At 48.4% G+C, this 20603-nt stretch overlaps 1 protein-coding gene across 1 annotated transcript; it reads right to left on the reverse strand.

Annotated features, from left to right (window-relative positions):
• Window positions 1-4330: 4330 nt before the first annotated feature.
• Window positions 4331-19818, reverse strand: SPAG7 (sperm associated antigen 7). Its single transcript, XM_060779791.2, has 7 exons — window positions 19684-19818; window positions 16702-16769; window positions 13393-13481; window positions 11589-11673; window positions 11392-11481; window positions 9552-9708; window positions 4331-5395 (listed from the first exon to the last, which is right to left on the reverse strand). Exons 1-7 carry the CDS (start codon window positions 19769-19771, stop codon window positions 5241-5243), a joined length of 732 nt encoding a protein of 243 aa, XP_060635774.2. The 5' UTR covers window positions 19772-19818; the 3' UTR covers window positions 4331-5240.
• Window positions 19819-20603: the final 785 nt, after the last annotated feature.

Consider the following 20603-nt stretch of genomic DNA (forward strand, 5'->3'; position numbering starts at 1 on the left):
AACAAATCGATATCCCAGAAGCCCCGCTCATTCTAACCAACAGGGAGGAACTCTGGGAGTTGTAGTCCAAAACACCTGAAAGGCTCAGAGTGACTACACCAGGCCTGGCCCTACTTGGGCTTTCCTTCCAGGTGTTTTGGACTCCAACTCCCACCATTCCTCACAGCCTCGGGCCCCTTCCTTTTGCCCCTCAACCACTCATTTTAATTATTGTGTTGTTTTTAAGTGTTTTTTGCACCACAAATAAGATATGTGCAGTGTGCATAGGAATTCATTCATTTTTTTCCCCAAATTATAATCCAGTCCTCCAACTGTTTGAGGGACTGTGACCTGGCCCTCTGCTTGAAAAGTTTGTGGACCCCTGGTCTATGGCATCAAAAACGCGTCCCACGGATGACAAAATAAACTGAATGGTGATTGTGTGGGAAAATAGTGTCATCCTTAGGCTACATACAATCCATGTCAGTTTCATTAAAATACAGGCATTCTTTCTATTTTAAAACAAATCTTGTAACCTTAGGTAAAGGTTTTCCCCTTGACATGAAGTTGTCGTGTCCAACTCTGGGACTCTGGTGCTCATCTCCATTTCTAAGCCAAAGAGCCGGCGTTGTCCGTAGGCACCTCCACGGTCATGTGGCCAGTGACAGGACTGCATGGAGCACCCTTATCTTCCTGCCAGAGCGGTACCTATTGATCTACTCACATTTGCATGGTTTCGAACTGCTAGGTTGGCAGGAGCTGGGGCTAACAGAGGGACCTCACCCTGCTCCCCGGATTCAAACTGGCAACCTTTTGGTCAGCAAGTTCAGCAGCTCAGCGCTTCAACCCACTGCCCTACCAGCAACTCCATGTAACCTTACTTTCCAGATAACCCTCGTACAACTCCCACGATCCCACAGCAATGAGCCATGGTGGTTAAAAGTGGTTGCAAACTGCATTACTTCTACAATGTGAATGCAGCCCATGCCTGTCCTTAGTTGTATTGGTTATTATTATTATTATGCTAATCACCTCTCAACAAAAGTTTGCTCCAGGCACTGTCAGGCCATCAAATGCTAATCAAGGTGGTCAGTTGAAACATTCCCCCCTAGCTCCAGCGGACAAGAGTCCTTTGTCCCACCCTGGTCATTCCACAGATATATAAACCCTTTTTCCCTAGTTCGAACAGACCTCCCTACTTCTGAGGATGTTTGCCATAGATGCAGGCGAAATGTCAGGAGAGAATGCCTCTAGACCATGGCCATACAGCCCAAAAAAACTACAACAGCCCAGTGATTCTGGCCATGAAAGCCTTCGACAATATTATGCTATTGGTTGCTCAACCCAACAGCCATGGCAGCTATAGGTCCTACTCTGCATTCTCATAGGTGTATCTATGGCAGTGGTTCTGAACCTGTGGGCCATGGAGCACCAGTGGGCCGCGAGGATGAAAATCTGGTCTGCAAGCCTCCTTCCTCTTTATTTATTTAAACTTCTGCTCCTTTCGTGTCACCTGCCACTCCTTCCCTGTCGCTGACCATGGCAGATGTTCTGTATCAGAAACTGTCTGAACGCATCTCCTCCTACGTCCCGCCTCGTTGTTTAAGATCCTCTGGGGAGGCCCTGCTCTTGGCCCCACCTCTATCACAAGTGAGGTTGGTGGGGACGAGGAGCAGGGCCTTCTCGGTGGTGGCCCCTCGCCTGTGGAATTCACTTCCCGGGGAAATGAGGTCATCGACATCCCTCCTCTCTTTCAGAAGGAAACTAAAAACATGGATATGGGACCAGGCTTTGGGGTAATCTGGCAGATAGACAAAGGACAACGACGACTAGAATTGGATAGGATTATGACAATGCGGAATGAACTTACGGATTTTGAGCTTGGTGAATGTTGATCACTAGATTGGTTTTTATTAGCTATGATGTATAACTGGATTCAGTTCTTGTGGGTTTTTTCGGGCTATATGGCCATGTTCTAGAGGCATTTCTCCTGACGTTTCGCCTGCATCTATGGCAAGCATCCTCAGAGGAACCTCTGAGGATGCTTGCCATAGATGCAGGCGAAACGTCAGGAGAAATGCCTCTAGAACATGGCCATATAGCCCGAAAAAACCCACAAGAACTGAGTGATTCCGGCCATGAAAGCCTTCGACAATACATTATAACTGGATTGTTTTAATTGTGTTATAATTGTTGCTGATTTATATTTTATCTTACTATGTGTATTGCTGGCATCGAATTGTGCCTTTTGTAAGCCGCCCTGAGTCCCCCCTCGGGGGTTGAGAAGGGCGGGGTAGAAATACGCGAAATAAATAAATAAATAAATAGAGCTTTTGGTCAGCAAGTTCAGCAGCTCAGCGGTTTAACCCACTGCGCCACCAGCGGCTCCATGTCACCTTACTTTCCAGATAACCCTCGTACAACTCCCACGATCCCACTGCATTGAGCCGTGGTGGTTAAAAGTGGCTGCAAACTGCGTTACTTCTACAACAGTGTTTCTCAACCTTCCTAATGCCGTGACCCCTTAGTACAGATCCTCATGTTGTGGTGACCCCCAACCATAACATTGTTTTCGTTGCTACTTCATAACAGTCATTTTCCTACTGTTATCAATCATAATGTAAATATCCGAGATAGAATCATAGAATCATAGAATCAAAGAGTTGGAAGAGACCTCCTGGGCCATCATCCAGTCCAACCCCATTCTGCCAAGAAGCAGGAATATCGCACTCAAATCACCCCTGACAGATGGCCATCCAGCCTCTGCTTAAAAGCTCCCAAAGAAGGAGCCTCCACCACACTCCGGGGCAGAGAGTTCCACTGCTGAACGGCTCTCACAGTCAGGAAGTTCTTCCTAATGTTCAGATGGAATCTCCTCTCTTGTAGTTTGAAGCCATTGCTCCATTGCGTCCTAGTCTCCAGGGAAGCAGAAAACAAGCTTGCTCCCTCCTCCTCCCTGTGGCTTCCTCTCACATATTTATACATGGCTCTCATCATATCTCCTCTCAGCCTTCTCTTCTTCAGGCTAAACATGCCCAGTTCCCTAAGCCGCTCCTCATAGGGCTTGTTCTCCAGACCCTTGATCATTTTAGTCGCCCTCCTCTGGACACATTCCAGCTTGTCAATATCGCTCTTGAATTGTGGTGCCCAGAATTGGACACAATATTCCAGGTGTGGTCTAACCAAAGCAGAATAGAGGGGTAGCATGACTTCCTTAGATCTAGACACTATGCTCCTCTTGATGCAGGCCAAAATCCCATTGGCTTTTTTTGCCACCACATCCCATTCCTGGCTCATGTTTACCTTCCTCCCCACGAGGACTCCAAGATCTTTTTCACACATACTGCTCTCGAGCTAGGCATTGTCCCCCATTCTGTATCTTTGCATTTCATTTTTTCTGCCAAAGTGGAGTATCTTGCATTTGTCACTGTTGAACTTCATTTTGTTAGTTTTGGCCCTTCACCTCTCTAATCTGCAAGATGTATTTTCATTCACTGGACTAAACTGGGCACAAATACCCAAATACACCCAAATGTGAATGCTACTGGGGTTGGGGGAGGATTGATTTTGTAATTTGGGAGTTGTAGTTGCTGGGATTTATAGTTCACTTATAATCAAAGAACATTCTCAACTCCACCAGCGATGGATTTGAACCAAACTTGGCTCCCATGACCAATGGAAAACACTGGAAGGGTTTGATGGGCATTGACCTTGAGTTTGGTAGTTGTAGTTCACCTATCTACAGAGACACTCGCTGGAACACCTCAGCAAGTGAGAGTCCAAAAGTGGCAGACTCAACACCAGAAGCACTCCAAGTGGCCAGCTACTGGTCAAAGGACATTTAACCAACTACCAAACTCACAAATTTTGTATTCTGTCTGTTTGTTTGCTTTGTTCTGTTAGAAATGTAATGTAATTGACTGGTTGCCCTGACATGACAAATAAATAGTTCACCTATATCCAGAGAGCACTGTGGACTCACACAATGGTGGATCTGGACCAAACTTGGCATGAATACTCAATATGCCCAAATGTGAAGACTGGTGGAGCCTGGGGAAAATAGACCTTGACATTTGGGAGTTGTAGTTGCTGGGATTTATAGTTCATTACAATCAAAGAACATTCTGAACTCCACCAACGATAGAATTGGCTCAAACTTCCCACATGGAATCCCCATGACCATCAGAAGATACTGTGTTTTCTTATGGTCTTTGGTGACCCCTCTGACACCCCCTCGCGACCCCCTCAGTGGTCCCGACCCCCAGGTTGAGAAACACTGTTCTACAATGTGGATGCTGCCCATGCTTGTCCTTCCGTTGTTTTTTTTCACACACCTAAAAGGGGAGCCGGGTTCAAAGGAGAGGAGGCCAAGGCACGGCAGCACTCCAAACAAGCCTTTAATGGGAGGCGCAGACACTCGCACGCACGCACGCACCTTGCCCCCTTCCCCCCCTCCCTCCCTTCTGCCTGCGGGACCGACACCCAGACGCCACAAAAACAGGAAGTGGGCAGAGGAACAGGAAGCGGCAAGAGGCGCCCGGCAACTTCCCCACAGCAGGCTGAAATGCCGCTTCTCTCTCTCTCCCCATATATATACATATATAACAAAGGAACCTTGCCAAGAACAGAGAGGGGCTGACTCTGGTGCAGGGGGTCCGCACTTCCCACTGGTGCCAGGATCTGGGGAAGCGCCCTTCTGGGATGTCCACTATCGCTGGCCGTGGGTTGCAGAATCCACCATCAGAAAAGCTGGGCAACAGTGCCTCCTGGTGGCAAGGAAGCCGCTTGGCAACTCAGCCTCCCACTGATTCCTCAAAGGGGAGAAGCGAAGGGAAAGGGTGGCAGGACGGAGTCAGGACCCTCTCTCTGGGTTTGGGGGCAGGGGAAGAGGAGCTCAGGCTCCTCCCATGGGTCAAGGGAGGCTGTGGGGCTGGGTTGGCCACCCGTGATTCCCTCAGTGCTTCCCTCCTGCGCTTGCAAACACACACACACGCACCCCGAGTCCCTCCTCGTGGCTTCTGGCTCAGACAACGTCGTCGCAGTCCGTCTGGCAATATTAAAAGGCAAGGCAATCCTAAGCCAGGGGGTTAAATACTCAAAAAGACTCAAAGGGAGGGATGGGGAGGGGAAGGGGCCACAGGAAGGTCTTCCCCTCCCCTCCGGAGACCCCCTTCCTTCGAAACAGACTCACAAACAGCAGCCTCAGAGCAGGAGACGAGGTTCCCCTGGATGACAACACGACGCCTTGCAAAAACAGAGTCCTAGGAGGAGGAGGAGGACGAGGAGGAAGAGGAGGTGGTGCTGCTGGGGGCCAAAGGAGGGGCCCCATCTTCGTTCTGCCGCAGGCGCTTCTTTGCCCGGATCTCGTTCATGGCCTCTTCGATGGAGCGCGTGTCTCTCTTGTTGGCAACAGGAACTGGAGGAGGAAGGAGAAAGACGACTGAGTGGAAGGAGAGCATTCTAGGGTGCATTTTGAGCCCCCCAAACTCAGAACGCTTAAGAGTCTCCACCGGAAGCCTTGAAGGGGCCCCTTTCCAGCTCCCTAAGGACCCAGCACAAAGGAGAGCAAGTACAAAGGCAATATCACAAAAGCCCATTTACAATATCATACGGAAGCTGACTGGCACAACCTGGGGATCACAACCAGACACAGTGAAGGCATCTGCCCTTGCGCAATGCTACTCTGCTGCTGAGTACGCATGCCCAGTGTGGAACACATCTCACCACGCTCAAACAGTGGATGTGGCTCTGAATGAGACATGCCGCATTATCACGGGGTGTCTGCGCCCTACACCACTGAAGAAACGACACTGTCTAGCCCAGGGTTTCTCAACCTGGGGGTCAGGACCCCTTAGGGGGTTGTGAGTGGGTATCAGAGGGATCGCCAAAGACCATCAGAAAACACAGTATTTTCTGTTGGTCATGAGGGTTCTGTGTGGGAAGTTTGGCCCAATTCTACTGTTGGTGGGGTTCAGGATGCATTTTGACTCTAGGTGAACTATACATCCCAGCAACCACAACTCCCAGAGGGCAAGGTCTATTTCCCCCAAAATTCCATCTGTGTTCATATTTGGGCATATGGAATATGCGTGCCAAGTTTGGTCAATGTTTGAGTCCGTAGTAAAACTACATCCAGCACAGCTAAAATAGGAGCCTGCACCACACTCGGAAGCAGTCAGCAATCTCTGGAGATTTTCAAGCATTTTTCCCTGTGTCAGGAGCAACTTGAGAAACCGCAAGTCGCTTCTGGTGTGAGAGAAGAGGCTGCCTGCAAGGATGTTGCCCAGGGGACACCCAGATGTTTTACCATCCTGTGGGAGGCTTCGTGTCCCTGCATGGGAAGCTGGAGCTGACAGATGAGAACTCACCCCGCTCCCCAGATTCAAATCGCTGATCTGTCAGCAGTCCTGCTGGCACAAGGGTTTAACCTGGATGACCATCTGTTAGGGGTGCTTTGATTGTGCTTTTCCTGCTTGAAAGCAGAAAGAGCCTGGACTGGAGAGTCCCTGTGGGCCCCTTCCAACCCTGACTCTATGGAACAACAGGAAATGCATACTGGACATACAAGTACTGACCGCACACTCACTCCCTTAGGGTTTTACTTCTTATGATCCCTATAGATTCCACTAGACAACCCTACTTCGACTCTGAATGGCATTTCCCTGGAGCCACAGGCCAGGGGTTAGTCCGTGCGCCCAAAGGGGAAAAGACACGGGGGGCCAACTCAGAGCAAAGCTATCACTACCATTGAATGGGCCTTTCCATTGTCGAGAAAGGGGAGGGCAGAACATTCAGAAGGTGGGACACCCCCTCCCTATTATGGGTGCCATTGCGAGACCTCCAGGGGCGGCTCGTCCATTACGCGAAGTAAGCGGTCGCAGAACACTTTTTTTTTGCCAGGGGTGCAGAGGCGCCTCCGTAAATGCCCCTCGACCACTACTTGAGGAGCGCCCCTCAGCTCACAACAGCCCTAGCAGTCCGGGGGGAGACTCGGCTTTCTTGCCTTGCTGCCGGGCGATCCTCTTCCCAAAGGGGCCGGCCCTTGAGCCTCGCCTAGCCCCTCTCATTTCTGCTCCACCTGGCCACCGGGTGCGCAAGCAGAGCCGGCGCTCAATCGTTCTCCGCGTTCGATCCCTTTCCCATGACCGGCACCCTTTCCCGATCCCCGGCGCTCCACCCGCCTCCTCTCCTCTCCCCAATCCGCAGGTGGGCCAAGGGGCGGAGCCGCCACGCCTGGCCCACTTCAGGTCTGGAGGCGTGTCTGAAGACCCCAGTGTGCGCACCAAAAGTCGCCTCTTCTGACTTTCTCTTCAGCCATTGGGACCAAGAGAGAGAGAGAGAGAGAGAGAGCCCCTCCGTCTGGAGGTATCTCCCACCTCCGCTCCCTCCTTTGTTTTTGTGCCTACCTTCAGGAAAGGTGGGCATCTCCACCTCTCTCTCTCTCTCTCTCTCTTGGTCCCAATGGCTGAGGAGAAAGTCAGGAGAAGAGGTGACTTTTGGTGCACACGCCGGGGTCTTCAGACACGCCTCCGGACACAAAGCAGGCCAGGCAAGGGAGCAAGTGCAGCAAGTGTAGTTACTGGGATGTATAGTTCACCTACAATCAAAGAGCATTCTGAACTCCACCAATGATGGAATTGAACCAAATATGGCACACAGAACTCCCACGACAAACAGAAAATATGTATCAATGATTGATTTGGGGGGGGGGGGGTGTGTGCCAAAATACTGTTTGTTTACCGTTGAAAATTACCTAGGGCTACCTCTGGAAACCTCCATAGGACCGCGCCGGGACACCAGTACAGCCAGGTCTGTTTACATCTACATGCCGTCCCGAAATGGGTGCGATGCCACAACGGATACATTGGGGAGCCTTCTGTCCTGAGCTGCCCTCCAAAAACAGCCTTGAGACCAGTGGTTCTCGACCTTCTTAATGTCACGACCCCTTAATCCAGTTCCTCCTGTTGTGGTGACCCCCAAGCATAACATTATTGTTATTGCTACTTCATACCTGCAACTTTGCTACTGTTATTATGGAAATATCTGATATGCAGGATGTATTTTCATTCACTGGACCAAATTTGAATACTGGTGGGGTTGGGGGGATTGATTTTGTCATTTGGGAGTTGTAGTTGCTGGGATTTATAGTTCACCTACAATAAAAGAACATTCTGAACTCCACCAAGGATGGAACTGAACCAAACTTGGCACACAGAACTCCCATGGCTAACAGAAAATACTAGAAGGGTTTGGTGGGCATTGACCTTGAGTTTGGGAGTTGTAGTTCACCTACATCCAGAGAGCACTGTGGACTCAAAACAATGATGGATCTGGACCAAACTTGGCATGAATACTCAATATGCCCAAATATGAACACTGGTGGAGTTTGGGAGAAATAGACTTTGACATTTGGGTGTTGTAGTTGCTGCGATTTATAGTTCACCTACAATTAGAGAGTTATGAACTGCACCAATGATAGAATTGGGTGAAACTTCCCACACAGAACCCCCACGACCAACAGAAAATACTAGAAGGGTTTGGTGGGCATTGACCTTGAGTTTTGGAGTTGTAGTTCACCTACATCCAGAGTACACATAGATGGATCTGGACCAAACTTGGCATGAATACTCAATATGCCCAAATATGAACACTGGTGGAGTTTGGGGAAATAGACTTTGACATTTGGGTGTTGTAGTTGCTGGGATTTATAGTTCACCTACAATTAGAGAATTATGAACCACACCAATGATAGAATTGGGTGAAACTTCCCACACAGAACCCCCATGACCAACAGAAAGTGCTGTGTTTTCGATGGTCTTTGGTGACCCCTATGAAACCCCCTCGCGACCCCCCCAGGGGTCCTGACCCCCAGGTTGAGAACCACTGCTTTAGACAATGTTGAAAGCAAAAGAAAAATGCTTTTACTTCAGCAAACACAAAAGATAAGCAAATGCAATTGAAAAGTGCAAAAGGAAGCAAGGAAGTCTTAATCCAGACACAAATCAAAGTCTCTTACAAAGTCCCGAAAGAAACACCAGTCTTCCATCAGACAACGGGCAATGAACTAAGTCCTTAGCAGCAGACACAAAGCAGGTTCCACTGGAGTGAAAACATCAGTATCAGGGTCGTTGTTACCAGCGAAAGCTGACTGCTCCTGCCTCTGATTGATAGCCTGAATTTCCCACAAAAGAGGTGCTAGGGCAGGTGGTTCTCAACCTGTGGGTCCCCAGATGTTTTGGCCCTCAACTCCCAGAAATCCTAACAGCTGGTAAACTGCCTGGGATTTCTGGGAGTTGTAGGCCAAAACACCTGGGGACCCACAGGCTGAGAACACTGTGCTAGGAGTCTCCCGATTACCTCAGCGTTTTTAGCAGCTATTCTGGCTGAATGCTGGGTGTGCTCTGTCTCTTTCAGTCTCTCTAGAAATGTGGGCACTTTCAAATCCTCACCATCTGATTCTTCTCCTCCCTCCAGTTCCTGAGCACTTCCTTGCTCCCCTTCCTCTTCCGAAGATGAGGAATCCCTAACACCTTCCCCGGAGCGGGGCTCTTTTTGGGGGTCTTCTGACTCACCGCATCCGTAGGCCACGTTGGGCTCCATGGCGTGGGCGGCGTCCTTGGCGGCCACTTTGCCGATGAGGTGGCTGTACTTGTCCTTGTAGTCGGTGTTGGGGTTGACCACCGTGGGACCCTTCCGGGCCTCCTCTTCCTCCTGACGCTGGGCCAGTTCCTTGGGGGGGGGGGGGGAGGAAGGGGACGCCACTCAGAAACTCATCTCATAGTGCAAATCCTTGCGCTCTGCATTCATAACTTTTTAATTTATTTCTTTATTTACGATATTTATAGCCCGCCTTTCTCAGCCATACAGCAACTCAAGGTGGGTTGCAGATTGGCACAATACAATGTCAGTCATTCATCAAAGTGTCATTAAAAACAATCAACATTAGAATATAAAATATATATAAAAACCGTTAAAGCATATAATCATTGGTGTCATCTTGTTAAAAACGTTATCCAGTCCCATCGTCTGGCCATTCCAGGTTCATCATTCATAGTTCCGTGTTATCTCTTCCGCTGCATTCTCAAAAGCTTGCTCAGAGAGCCAGGTCTTTACTTTTTTTCAGAAAGTCAGGAGGGAGGGGGCCGATCTAATATCCCAGGGATTTCCATACCCGGGGGGCCACCACTGAGCAGGCCCTGTCCTTTGTCTCTGCCAATCGCACTTGCTTATCACACCTCAGCTGAATTTGCAAAGCCACTAAGAACTGCATCACATGGCGTTGAGTGCTGGAGCGTTGCAAATGGCTGTGCTCTGCATTCACAACTTATCACATCTTACTGAACTTGCCACTTTACCCATTACAATAATAATAATAATAATAATAATAATAATAATCTATATGAATAAAAATGTAATGTTCGTTTGTGGGGTTAACATAACACATACTGAAGTTCAACAGGGACAAATGCAAGAGACTCCACTTTGGCAGAAAAAATGAAATGCAAAGATACAGAATGGGTGACGCCTGGCTCGAGAGCAGTATGTGTGAAAAAGGTCTTGGAGTCCTCGTGGGGAGGAAGGGGAACATGAGCCAGGAATGTGATGTGGCAGCAAAAAAAGCCAATGGGATTTTGGCCTGCATCAATAGGAGCCTAGTGTCTAGATCTAAGGAAGTAATGCTACCCCTCTATTCTGCTTTGGTTAGACCACATCTGGAATATTGTGTCCAATTCTGGGCACCACAATTCAAGAGAGATATTGACAAGCTGGAATGTGTCCAAAGGAGGGCGACTAAAATGATCAAGGGTCTGGAGAACAAGCCCTATGAGGAGCGGCTTAGGGAACTGGGCATGTTTAGCCTGAAGAAGAGAAGGCTGAGAGGAGATATGATGATAGCCATGTATAAATATGTGAGAGGAAGCCACAGGGAGGAGGAGGGAGCAAGCTTGTTTTCTGCTTCCTTGGAGACTAGGACGCAAAGGAACAATGGCTTCAAACTACAAGAGAGGAGATTCCATCTGAACATGAGGAAGAACTTCCTGACTGTGAGAGCCGTTCAGCAGTGGAACTCTCTGCTCCGGAGGGAGTGTGGTGGAGGCTCCGGCTTCTTTGGAAGCTTTTAAGCAGAGGCTGGATGGCCATCTGTCAGGGGTGATTTGAATGCAATATTCCTACTTCTTGGCAGAATGGGGTTGGACTGGATGGCCCATGAGGTCTCTTCCAACTCTTTGATTCTATGATGGTGTTTGGCGACCCCTCTAACACCCCCTCATGACCCCCTCGGGGGTCCCGACCCCCAGGTTGAGAACCACTGCAATAGGGCACCCTACCCACACACACACAACCCCAAGGGCAGCCTCTGAGCCCCCTGCCCCCCATGCCATTCTCTCCCCGGCCCCAAAAAGAGCAGACCTTGAGCCTCCGCTTCTCCTTGGCCTGCTGTGGGTCCCACTCTTCTCCTCGGCGGTAGGCCTCCAGCTCTTCATCTGACGGGGCAAACTCCTGAGGGAGAGGAGAGAAGAGAAGAGTGAGCGGCTCACCCCTGGGAAGACCCTGCCCCAAATCTCACAAGTGGGGAAGGAGACCCCCGCAAGGAGACCCCCACTCGCCTTCTTGAAGATCATGACGTATCGGGAGTCCTCTTCGTCGCCGAAGGAGAAGGAGGTGAGGCCGGCCACTTCCACCACGTCGTGCCTGGAAGACAGAGCCACAACGGAGGGATCAGGGCAGAGAACGCGGGACGAGGAACAGCCAAAGCCAAGGGGCCAAAGGACGCCACTTTCCAAGGAGTGGGTGGGAAAATGTCAGAGGCCTGGCCATTCAGGGAGGGGGGGCCTCAATTCAAACTTTAATGTCACTCATTGCATAAGCTGGTCTTTGTATCTGTTTTAACGTTCCTGAACCCAATAAAAGCAGGGTATAAAAATACACTATTATTTATTATTATTTATTATTATTTATGTATTTACAGTATTTCTACTCCGCCCTTCTCCTCACCCGGCAGGGGACTCAGGGCGGATCACAATGTACACAAACATGGCAAACATTCAATGCCAAAGACACACAACAGATAGAGACAGACAGTCAGAGGCTATTTAACTGTCGCTTTCATCATCCATCTGCGACACCGATGGAAGTACTTTCGCATTCCCCGCATGCTTTTGCTGAAGTCTTTTTTATCGACTTGCAAATTAGCCTCCCCACACTGAGGTGGTACCTAATTTTCTACTCGACAGATGCAACTGTCTTTCGGGTTGCAAAGGTCGACAACAAGCTACACAATTAGTTGGAAGCTCACTCCGACCCGGGCTGGCTTTGAACTCATGACCTTTTGGTCAGAAGTGATCTTAATGCAGCTGACACTCAGACAGCTGCGCCACAGTCCCTAATAATAATAATAATAATAATAATAATAATAATAATAATAATAATAGGAGCTGGGGATGTTTAGCTTGGAGAAAAGAAGGGGGCATGAAATCCATAGACCAGTGGTTCTCAACCTGGTGTCCCCAGATGTTTTTGGCCTACAACTCCCAGAAATCCCAGCCAGTTTACCAGCTGTTAGGATTTCTGGGAGTTGAAGGCCAAAATCATCTGGGGATCCACAGGCTGAGAATCACTGCCATAGACTCATAGAATCCTAGAGTTGGGAGAGACCTCCTGGGCCATCATCCAGTCCGACCCCATTCTGCCAAGAAGCAGGAACATTGCATTCAAAGCACCCCTGACAGATGGCCATCCAGCCTCTGTTTAAAAGCTTCCCAAGAAGGAGCCTCCACCACACTCCGGGGCAGAGAGTTCCACTGCTGAACGGCTCTCACAGTCAGGAAGTTCTTCCTCCGAGAAGTTCTCCTGCAGAGAAGGAGACCCCAAGGGAGTAACAGCTGTCAAGAAATTCTTCTTCATGTTGAGGTGGAATCTCTTCTTCTTAATTATTCCAACATACCATCTGTCACACCCAGCACTTTTTAATTCTGTACCCATTATTTGGCCCAGCCCTAGTTTTTACTGTGTTATGGTGTCATGTTTTGTTGTTATTGCTTTATGTTTTTGATTTTGCTTTGAGTTGTATTGTTATGCTGTTGTTGTGTTACGGCCTTGGCCTTTGTAAGCCGCATCGAGTCCTTCGGGAGATGCTAGCGGGGTACAAATAAAGTTAATAATAATAATAATAATAATAATAATAAGCAGGTTGGACTGGATGGCCCTTGGGGTCTCTTCTAATTATGATTCTATATATAAACACAGGAGCAGCACAATCCCTGGTGGTCTCTCACACTGAGTAAAGTGGCATAAATTTGGGGGGGGGGGGTTCCACAAGGTGCGGTGGCATAAATTGGGGGGGGGGGTCACAAGGTGCGGTGGAATATACTGGGGATGGTGGGAGATGGAGACCAAAGGCAAACAACTCACAAGATACTTCGCTTGATCTTGTTCATGGGCTGGAATGTCTTCTTGGTTTGGCTGCTGTCCTGGATGAAGTCCGACACCTCTTTCTCCATCTGCGCCAGGAGTCAGGGAAAAAGGGAGAGTGAGTAAGAGAGAGGAAGGAAGGAAGGAAGGAGGGAGGGAAGGAGGGAGGGAAGGAAGGAGGGAAGGAGGGAAGGAAGGAAGGAGGGAGGGAGGGAAGGATGAAGGGAAGGAAGGAAGGAGGGAGGGAGGGAAGGAAGGAGGGAAGGAAGGAAGGATGGAGGGAAGGAGGGAGGGAAGGACAGAGGGAAGGAAGGAAGGAGGGAGGGAGGGAGGGAGGGAAGGAAGGAGGGAAGGAAGGAGGGAAGGAAGGATGGAGGGAAGGAGGGAGGGAGGGAGGGAGGGAGGGAAGGAAGGAAGGAAGGAAGGAAGGAAGGAAGGAGGGAGGGAGGGAGGGAAGGATGGAGCGAAGGAAGGAGGGAAGGACAGAGGGAAGGAAGGAAGGAGGGAGGGAGGGAGGGAGGGAGGGAGGGAAGGAGAGAGGGAGGGAAGGAAGGAAGGAAGGAAGGAAGGAGGGAGGGAGGGAGGGAGGGAGGGAGGGAGGGAGGGAGGGAAGGAAGGATGGAGCGAAGGAAGGAGGGAAGGACAGAGGGAAGGAAGGAAGGAGGGAGGGAGGGAGGGAGGGAAGGAGAGAGGGAGGGAAGGAAGGAAGGAAGGAAGGGAAGGAAGGAGGGAGGGAAGGAGGGAGGGAAGGAAGGAAGGATGGAGGGAAGGATGGAGGGAAGGAAGGATGAAGGGAAGGAAGGAAGGAAGGAAGGAAGGAGGGAGGGAGGGAGGGAGGGAAGGAAGGAGGGAAGGAAGGAGGGAAGGAAGAATGGAGGGAAGGAGGGAGGGAGGGAGGGAGGGAGGGAGGGAGGGAAGGAAGGAAGGAAGGAAGGAAGGAAGGAAGGAAGGAAGGAAGGAAGGAGGGAGGGAGGGAGGGAAGGACAGAGGGAGGGAGGGAGGGAGGGAGGGAGGGAGGGAGGGAGGGAGGGAGGGAGGGAGGGAGGGAAGGAAGGAAGGAAGGAAGGAAGGAAGGAAGGAAGGAAGGAAGGAAGGAAGGAAGGAAGGAAGGAAGGAAGGAAGGAAGGGAAGGTCATAAGGAAATAGTCTTCCAAAGTGCAAAACAGGGCAAAAGATTTATACCATCTGAAGAGAACCCAAAGTATCAACAAGTGAAAGAATTCTACGACAATCTCAAACACGACCTGGAAGAAACACATTATGTTTCGGGTTTGAAAGTCTTATTTCCTGTTTAATGGTGCGGTCCTTACTTTGAAAGCCGTTGTTCTACTCCCAAAACTTTATTTTTGTGGCTGCCGCAAACTAGATTGAATGGGTTGAGACACGTGGACGAGAGATTCACTGGAAAACTATCACAAGATGTTCCTCCTGTGCAAAGTTTGTGTAGTTCAATCAACTTTTCTCAACAAAAGATTGCCCCAGGCAGTGTCAGGCCATCAAATGCTAATCAAGGTGGTCAGTTGAAACATTCATACCTAGCTCCAACAGACAAGAGTTCTTTGTCCCACCCTGGTCATTCCACAGATATATAACCCAATTTTCCTAGTTCCGACAGACCTCACTACCTCTGAGGATGCTTGCCATAGATGCAGGCAAAACGTCAGGAGAGAATGCGTCTAGAACATGGCCATACAACAACCCAACTTTTCCCATGTTTTTATGTTGGAGCCAATTAGGAAACAATGACATTTACTTGGAAAGTCTTTGCGTGAGGAAGATCCTGCAAGTACATTTTGGTCTAGTTTTTCAGTTAACGTCTCATGGAGTCCAAACCCATTGAACCTAGTTTGTGGCAGCCTCCAAAATGAAGTTCCTGGAGTAGAAGAACTACATTCAAAGCAAAGACAGTACAATTAAACAGGAAATAACACTTTCAAACCAGGAACAGATTTTTCCCCCAAATTTAGTTGCATAGTGTAATTGGATTTTAAAAAATGTGGCTTGTTGTGGAACAAGGATTAGGATAAAGCTTCAGTGGAGACCCCTTTTCCTCAGGATAATAACTCTTTCGGGAGTGGATTTCCTTTCCTAGTGGTAGATTCCTCTCACTGTTGTCTCAGCCCTGTTCTTAACCAGGAGTCATTTACAAGTCAGATGTCTGTAACTTGGGGACTGGTGACTGGAAGCTTTACGGTACCAATGCTGGAAAATTACATTCTATCTGAAGGTCTGAAGAAATGTGCAACTTGGTTGTGGTGGAGGTTATACAGATGCATGTCCGGGTAGTTGTATATAGAATCCTTGAATCCTAGAGTTGGAAGAGACCTCCTGGGCCATCATCCAGTCCAACCCCATTCTGCCAAGAAGCAGGAATATTGCATTCAAATCACCCCTGACAGATGGCCATCCAGCCTCTGTTTCAAAGCTTCCAAAGAAGGAGCCTCCACCACACTCCCTTTGGGGCAGAGAGTTCCACTGCTGAACAGCTCTCACAGTCAGGAAGTTCTTCCTCGTGTTCAGATGGAATCTCCTCTCTTGTAGTTTGAAGCCATTGCTCCATTGCGTCTTAGTCTCCAAGGAAGCAGAAAACAAGCTTGCTCCCTCCTCCTCCCTGTGGCTTCCTCTCACATATTTATACATGGCCTTCATCATGTCTCCTCTCAGCCTTCTCTTCTTCAGGCTAAACATGCCCAGATCTTTAAGCCGCTCCTCATAGGGCTTGTTCTCCAGACCCTTGATCATTTTAGTCGCCCTCCTCTGGACACACTCCAGCTTAGAGTCAATATCTCTCTTGAATTGTGGTGCCCAGAATTGGACACAGTATTCCAGGTAAAGTGGTCTAACCAAAGCGGAATAGAGCATGGGGAGCATGACTTCCTTAGATCTAGACACTAGGCTCCTATTGATGCAGGCCAAAACCCCATTGGCTTTTTTTGCCGCCACATCACATTGTTGGCTCATGTTCACCTTCCTGTCCACAAGGACTCCAAGATCTTTTTCACACGTACTGCTCTCGAGCCAGGCATTGTCCCCCATTCTGTCTCTTTGCATTTCATTTTTTCTGCCAAAGTGGAGTATCTTGCATTTGTCCCTGTGGAACTTCATTGTGTTAGTTTTGGCTATTCATCTCTCTAATCTGTCAAGATCGTTTTGACTCCTGCTCCTATCCTCTGGAGTCTTGGCTCTCCCTCCCAATTTGGTATCTCCTTTGGGCATTCCCTTTTGTCTTATCCTTGAATTAAAAACTATCCTTAAACTACGAAGTGCCATAGGGAGCCGCCCCTCTCCCTCTCTCCGCCAAGGACCCACCTGCTTCCTGAACTCCACTTTCTGGCGCTTTTCCTGCTCCTGCAGCTTCTTCAGCCGGGCCGTTTCCTCTGGAAGGAGAAGAGAAAGAAAGTCAGCAAACTTTCCATTGCAGGGAAACTGAGGCTGAGACAGTGTGACCCTTCTATTTTATAAAGCTGGACCTCATCCACGTGGTTGTGGCAACTGGCTTGTTGCCAATGTTTCACTGCAGGAAGGCTATGTGTGTACATATCGGCCACATTTCTTCCTTTTTCATCCTAACTCAGGGTGCAGCCACACTATAAAACGAATGCAGTTTGGCACCACTTTAACTGGTACAGTACACTATAGTAATATTTAATACTGATATTGTGCTATGCTAATAATGTAATATATTGTATGTATATATATCTTGTAAGCCACTCTGAGTCCCCTTCGGGGTGAGAAAGGCGGCATAAAAATGACATAAATAAATACATAAACAATGTAGGAAAAGCACAATCAAAACCCTCCCGAGAGATGGCCACCCATCCTCTGTTAAAAACAATCCTCTAGATTCCGAGGCAGAGGAAAAGCACAATCAAAGCCCTCCTGAGAGACGGCCACCCATCCTCTGTTAATGAGTCTCTTTTGTGTGTGTGTGTGTGTGTGTGTGAGAAGGGCGGCATATAAATGCTGTAAATAAATAAACAATGTAGGAAAAGCAGAATCAAAGCCCTCCCGAGAGATGGCCACCTATCCTCTGTTAAAAAGAATCCTCTAGATTCCGAGGCAGAGGAAAAGCACAATCAAAGATCTCCTGAGAGATGGCCACCCAACCTCTGTTAAAAAGAATCCTTTAGACTCTGAGGCAGAGGAAAAGCACATTCAAAGCCCTCCTGAGAGATGGCCACCCATCCTCTGTTAAGCAGCCTCCCCTAGACTCCGAGGCAGAGAGTTCCACTGTTAAACAGCTCTCAAATTCAGGAAGTTCTTCCTAAACAAGTTCAAACTTATATTGGTATATAAAGCTGTCCTGACAGCACCATCCCAACAATATATATATATATACTGTCTAGGATTCTGTTATTATTATTGTTTTTTTATATATATATATATACACACACACATATACATACACACAGATATATAACAATATAACAATAATAACAGAATCCTAGAGTGTGTGTTTGAGTGTGTGTATGTGTGTGTATATAGATAGATAGATAGATAGATAGATATAGTTAGGATGGTCCTGTCAGGAGAGCTTTATATTTGTTATTGTTGTTATTCTGTTATTATTATTGTTTATATATACACACACACACATATATACATACGCACAGATATATAACAATATAGCAATAATAACAGAATCCTAGAGTGTGTGTGTGTGTATGTGTGTATATATATATATATATATATATATATATATATATAGTTAGGATGGTCCTGTCAGGAGAGCTTTATATTTGTTATATTTGTTATTCTGTTATTATTATTGTTTATATATATACACACACACACACATATATACATACGCAGAGATATATAATAATATAACAATAATAACAGAATCCTAGAGTGTGTGTGTGTGTGTGTGTGTGTGTGTATGGTCAGGATGGTCCTGTCAGGAGAGCTTTATATTTGTTATTGTTGTTATTCTGTTATTATTATTGTTTATATATATACACACACATGTATACATACGCACAGATATATAACAATAATAACAGAATCCTAGAGTGTGTGTGTGTGTGTATGTATATATATATATATATATAGAGAGAGAGAGAGAGAGAGAGAGAGAGAGAGAGAGTTAGGATGGTCCTGTCAGGAGAGCTCTATATTTGTTATTCTGTTATTATTATTGTTTATATATATAGACACACACATATATACATATGTGCACAGATATATAACAATATAACAACAATAACAGAATCCTAGAGTTGGAAGAGATTTTTAAAGGTCATCCAGACCAAGCATGGGCAAACTTGGGACTTCCCTCAAGGTGTTTTGGACTACAACTCCCACAACTCCTGGCCTCAGGCCCCTTCCTTTTCCCCTTAAGCTGTGTTTTGGACTACAACTCCCACAATTCCTGGCCTCAGGCCCTTTCCTTTTCCCCTTAAGCTGTGTTTTGGACTACAACTCCCACTATTCCTGGCCTCAGGCCCCTTCCTTTCCCCCCTCAGCCATGTTTTGGACTACAACCCCCACAATTCCTGGCCTCAGGCCCTTTCCTTTTCCCCTTAAGCTGTGTTTTGGACTACAACTCCCACAATTCCTGGCCTCAGGCCCTTTCCTTTTCCCCCTCAGCCGTGTTTCCCTCCTCAGCCATGTTTTGGACTACAACCCCCACACTTCCTGGCCTCAGACCCTTTCCTTTCCCTCCTCAGCCGTGTTTTGGACTACAACTCCCATAATTCCTGGCCTAAGGCCCCTTCCTTTCCCTCCTCAGCCATGTTTTGGACTACAACCCCCACACTTCCTGGCCTCAGACCCTTTCCTTTCCCTCCTCAGCCGTGTTTTGGACTACAACTCCCACAATTCCTGGACTCAGGCCCTTTCCTTTTCCCCTTAAGCTGTGTTTTGGACTACAAGTCCCACAATTCCTGGCCTCAGGCCCCTTCCTTTCCCTCCTCACCTGTGTTTTGGACTACAACTCCCACAATTCCTGGCCTCAGGCCCCTTCCTTTTCCCCCTCAGCCGCTTAGCCCAAGCTTGCCCATGCCTGGTCTAAACTATGGGGGAAAGGCACAACCAAAGCCTCCCCAACAGATGGCCACCTAGCTTCTGTTAAAAAGCCTCCTCTAGACCCTGAGGCAGGGAGTTCCACTGTTAAACAGCTCTCCAATTCGGGCAGTCCTCCTTAAAGGAATCTCCTGCCTTGAGGCCTAGTGTTTGGAGCCGCGGAAGTGAAGCCTGCCCTTTCTTGAGGCCTCAGAGAATATGGTGGTGGTTGTTATGATTGCCGTGTGTTCAGGGGGCGTCGAGGGACCCCTTTCCCCCTCCACCGACCCTTCGCCCTCCGGGCCTCGCGGTCTCCCAGCCTGGGCGGAGGCTCCATGGAGCTCAGGATCGAGCCCAGCAAGTCCAGCTCCGCCATCTTGGACAGCCTCAGCGAAGCCCCGCCCACAGACCGGGTGGCGCGGTGACGTCACGGCGACGCGCGCTCTTAAAGGGGAAGAGGCGGAAGTGTGAGGAGGCGTGGCTTTCTCTGATTAAATGAATCGGAGGCGGGAAATTCTCTCCAGTGTCTCTTAAAGGGGAGGGTCTTATCAAGCATATTTATTAGGTTCTTGTGGGTTTTTTTCGGGCTATAGGGCCATGTTCTAGAGGCATTCTCTCCTGACGTTTCGCCTGCATCTATGACAAGCATCCTCAGAGGTAGTGGGGTCTGTTGGAACTAGGACAATTGGGTTGATATATCTGCGGAATGACCAGGGTGGGGCAAAGGACTCTTGTCTGCTGGAGCTAGGTGGGAATGTTTCAACTGACCACCTTGATTACCATTTGATGGCCTGGCAGTGCCTGGGGGAATCTTTTGTTGAGAGGTGATTAGATGTCCTTGGGTTGTTGTAGGTTTTTTCGGGCTATCTGGCCATGTTCTAGAGGCATTCTCTCCTGACATTTCGCCTGCATCTATGGCAAGCATCCTCAGAGGTTGTGAGGTCTGCTGGAACTAGGAAAATGGGTTTATATATCTGTGGAATGGCTGGGGTGGGGCAAGGAGCTCTTGTCTGCTGGAGCCAGGTGTGAATGTCCCAACTGATCACCTTCATCAGCATCTGAAGGCCTGCCTGAGCCTGGGAAAATCTCTTGCTGGGAGGTGTTAAGATGTGCCTGGTTGTTTCCTCTCTGTGTTGTGCTGTTGTAATTTTAGAGTTGTTTAATACTGGTAGCCAGATTGTGTTCATTTTCATGTTTTCCTCCTTTCT

This window comes from Anolis sagrei, chromosome 6, assembly GCF_037176765.1.
Source record: "Anolis sagrei isolate rAnoSag1 chromosome 6, rAnoSag1.mat, whole genome shotgun sequence".
Lineage (NCBI taxonomy): Eukaryota > Metazoa > Chordata > Lepidosauria > Squamata > Dactyloidae > Anolis > Anolis sagrei.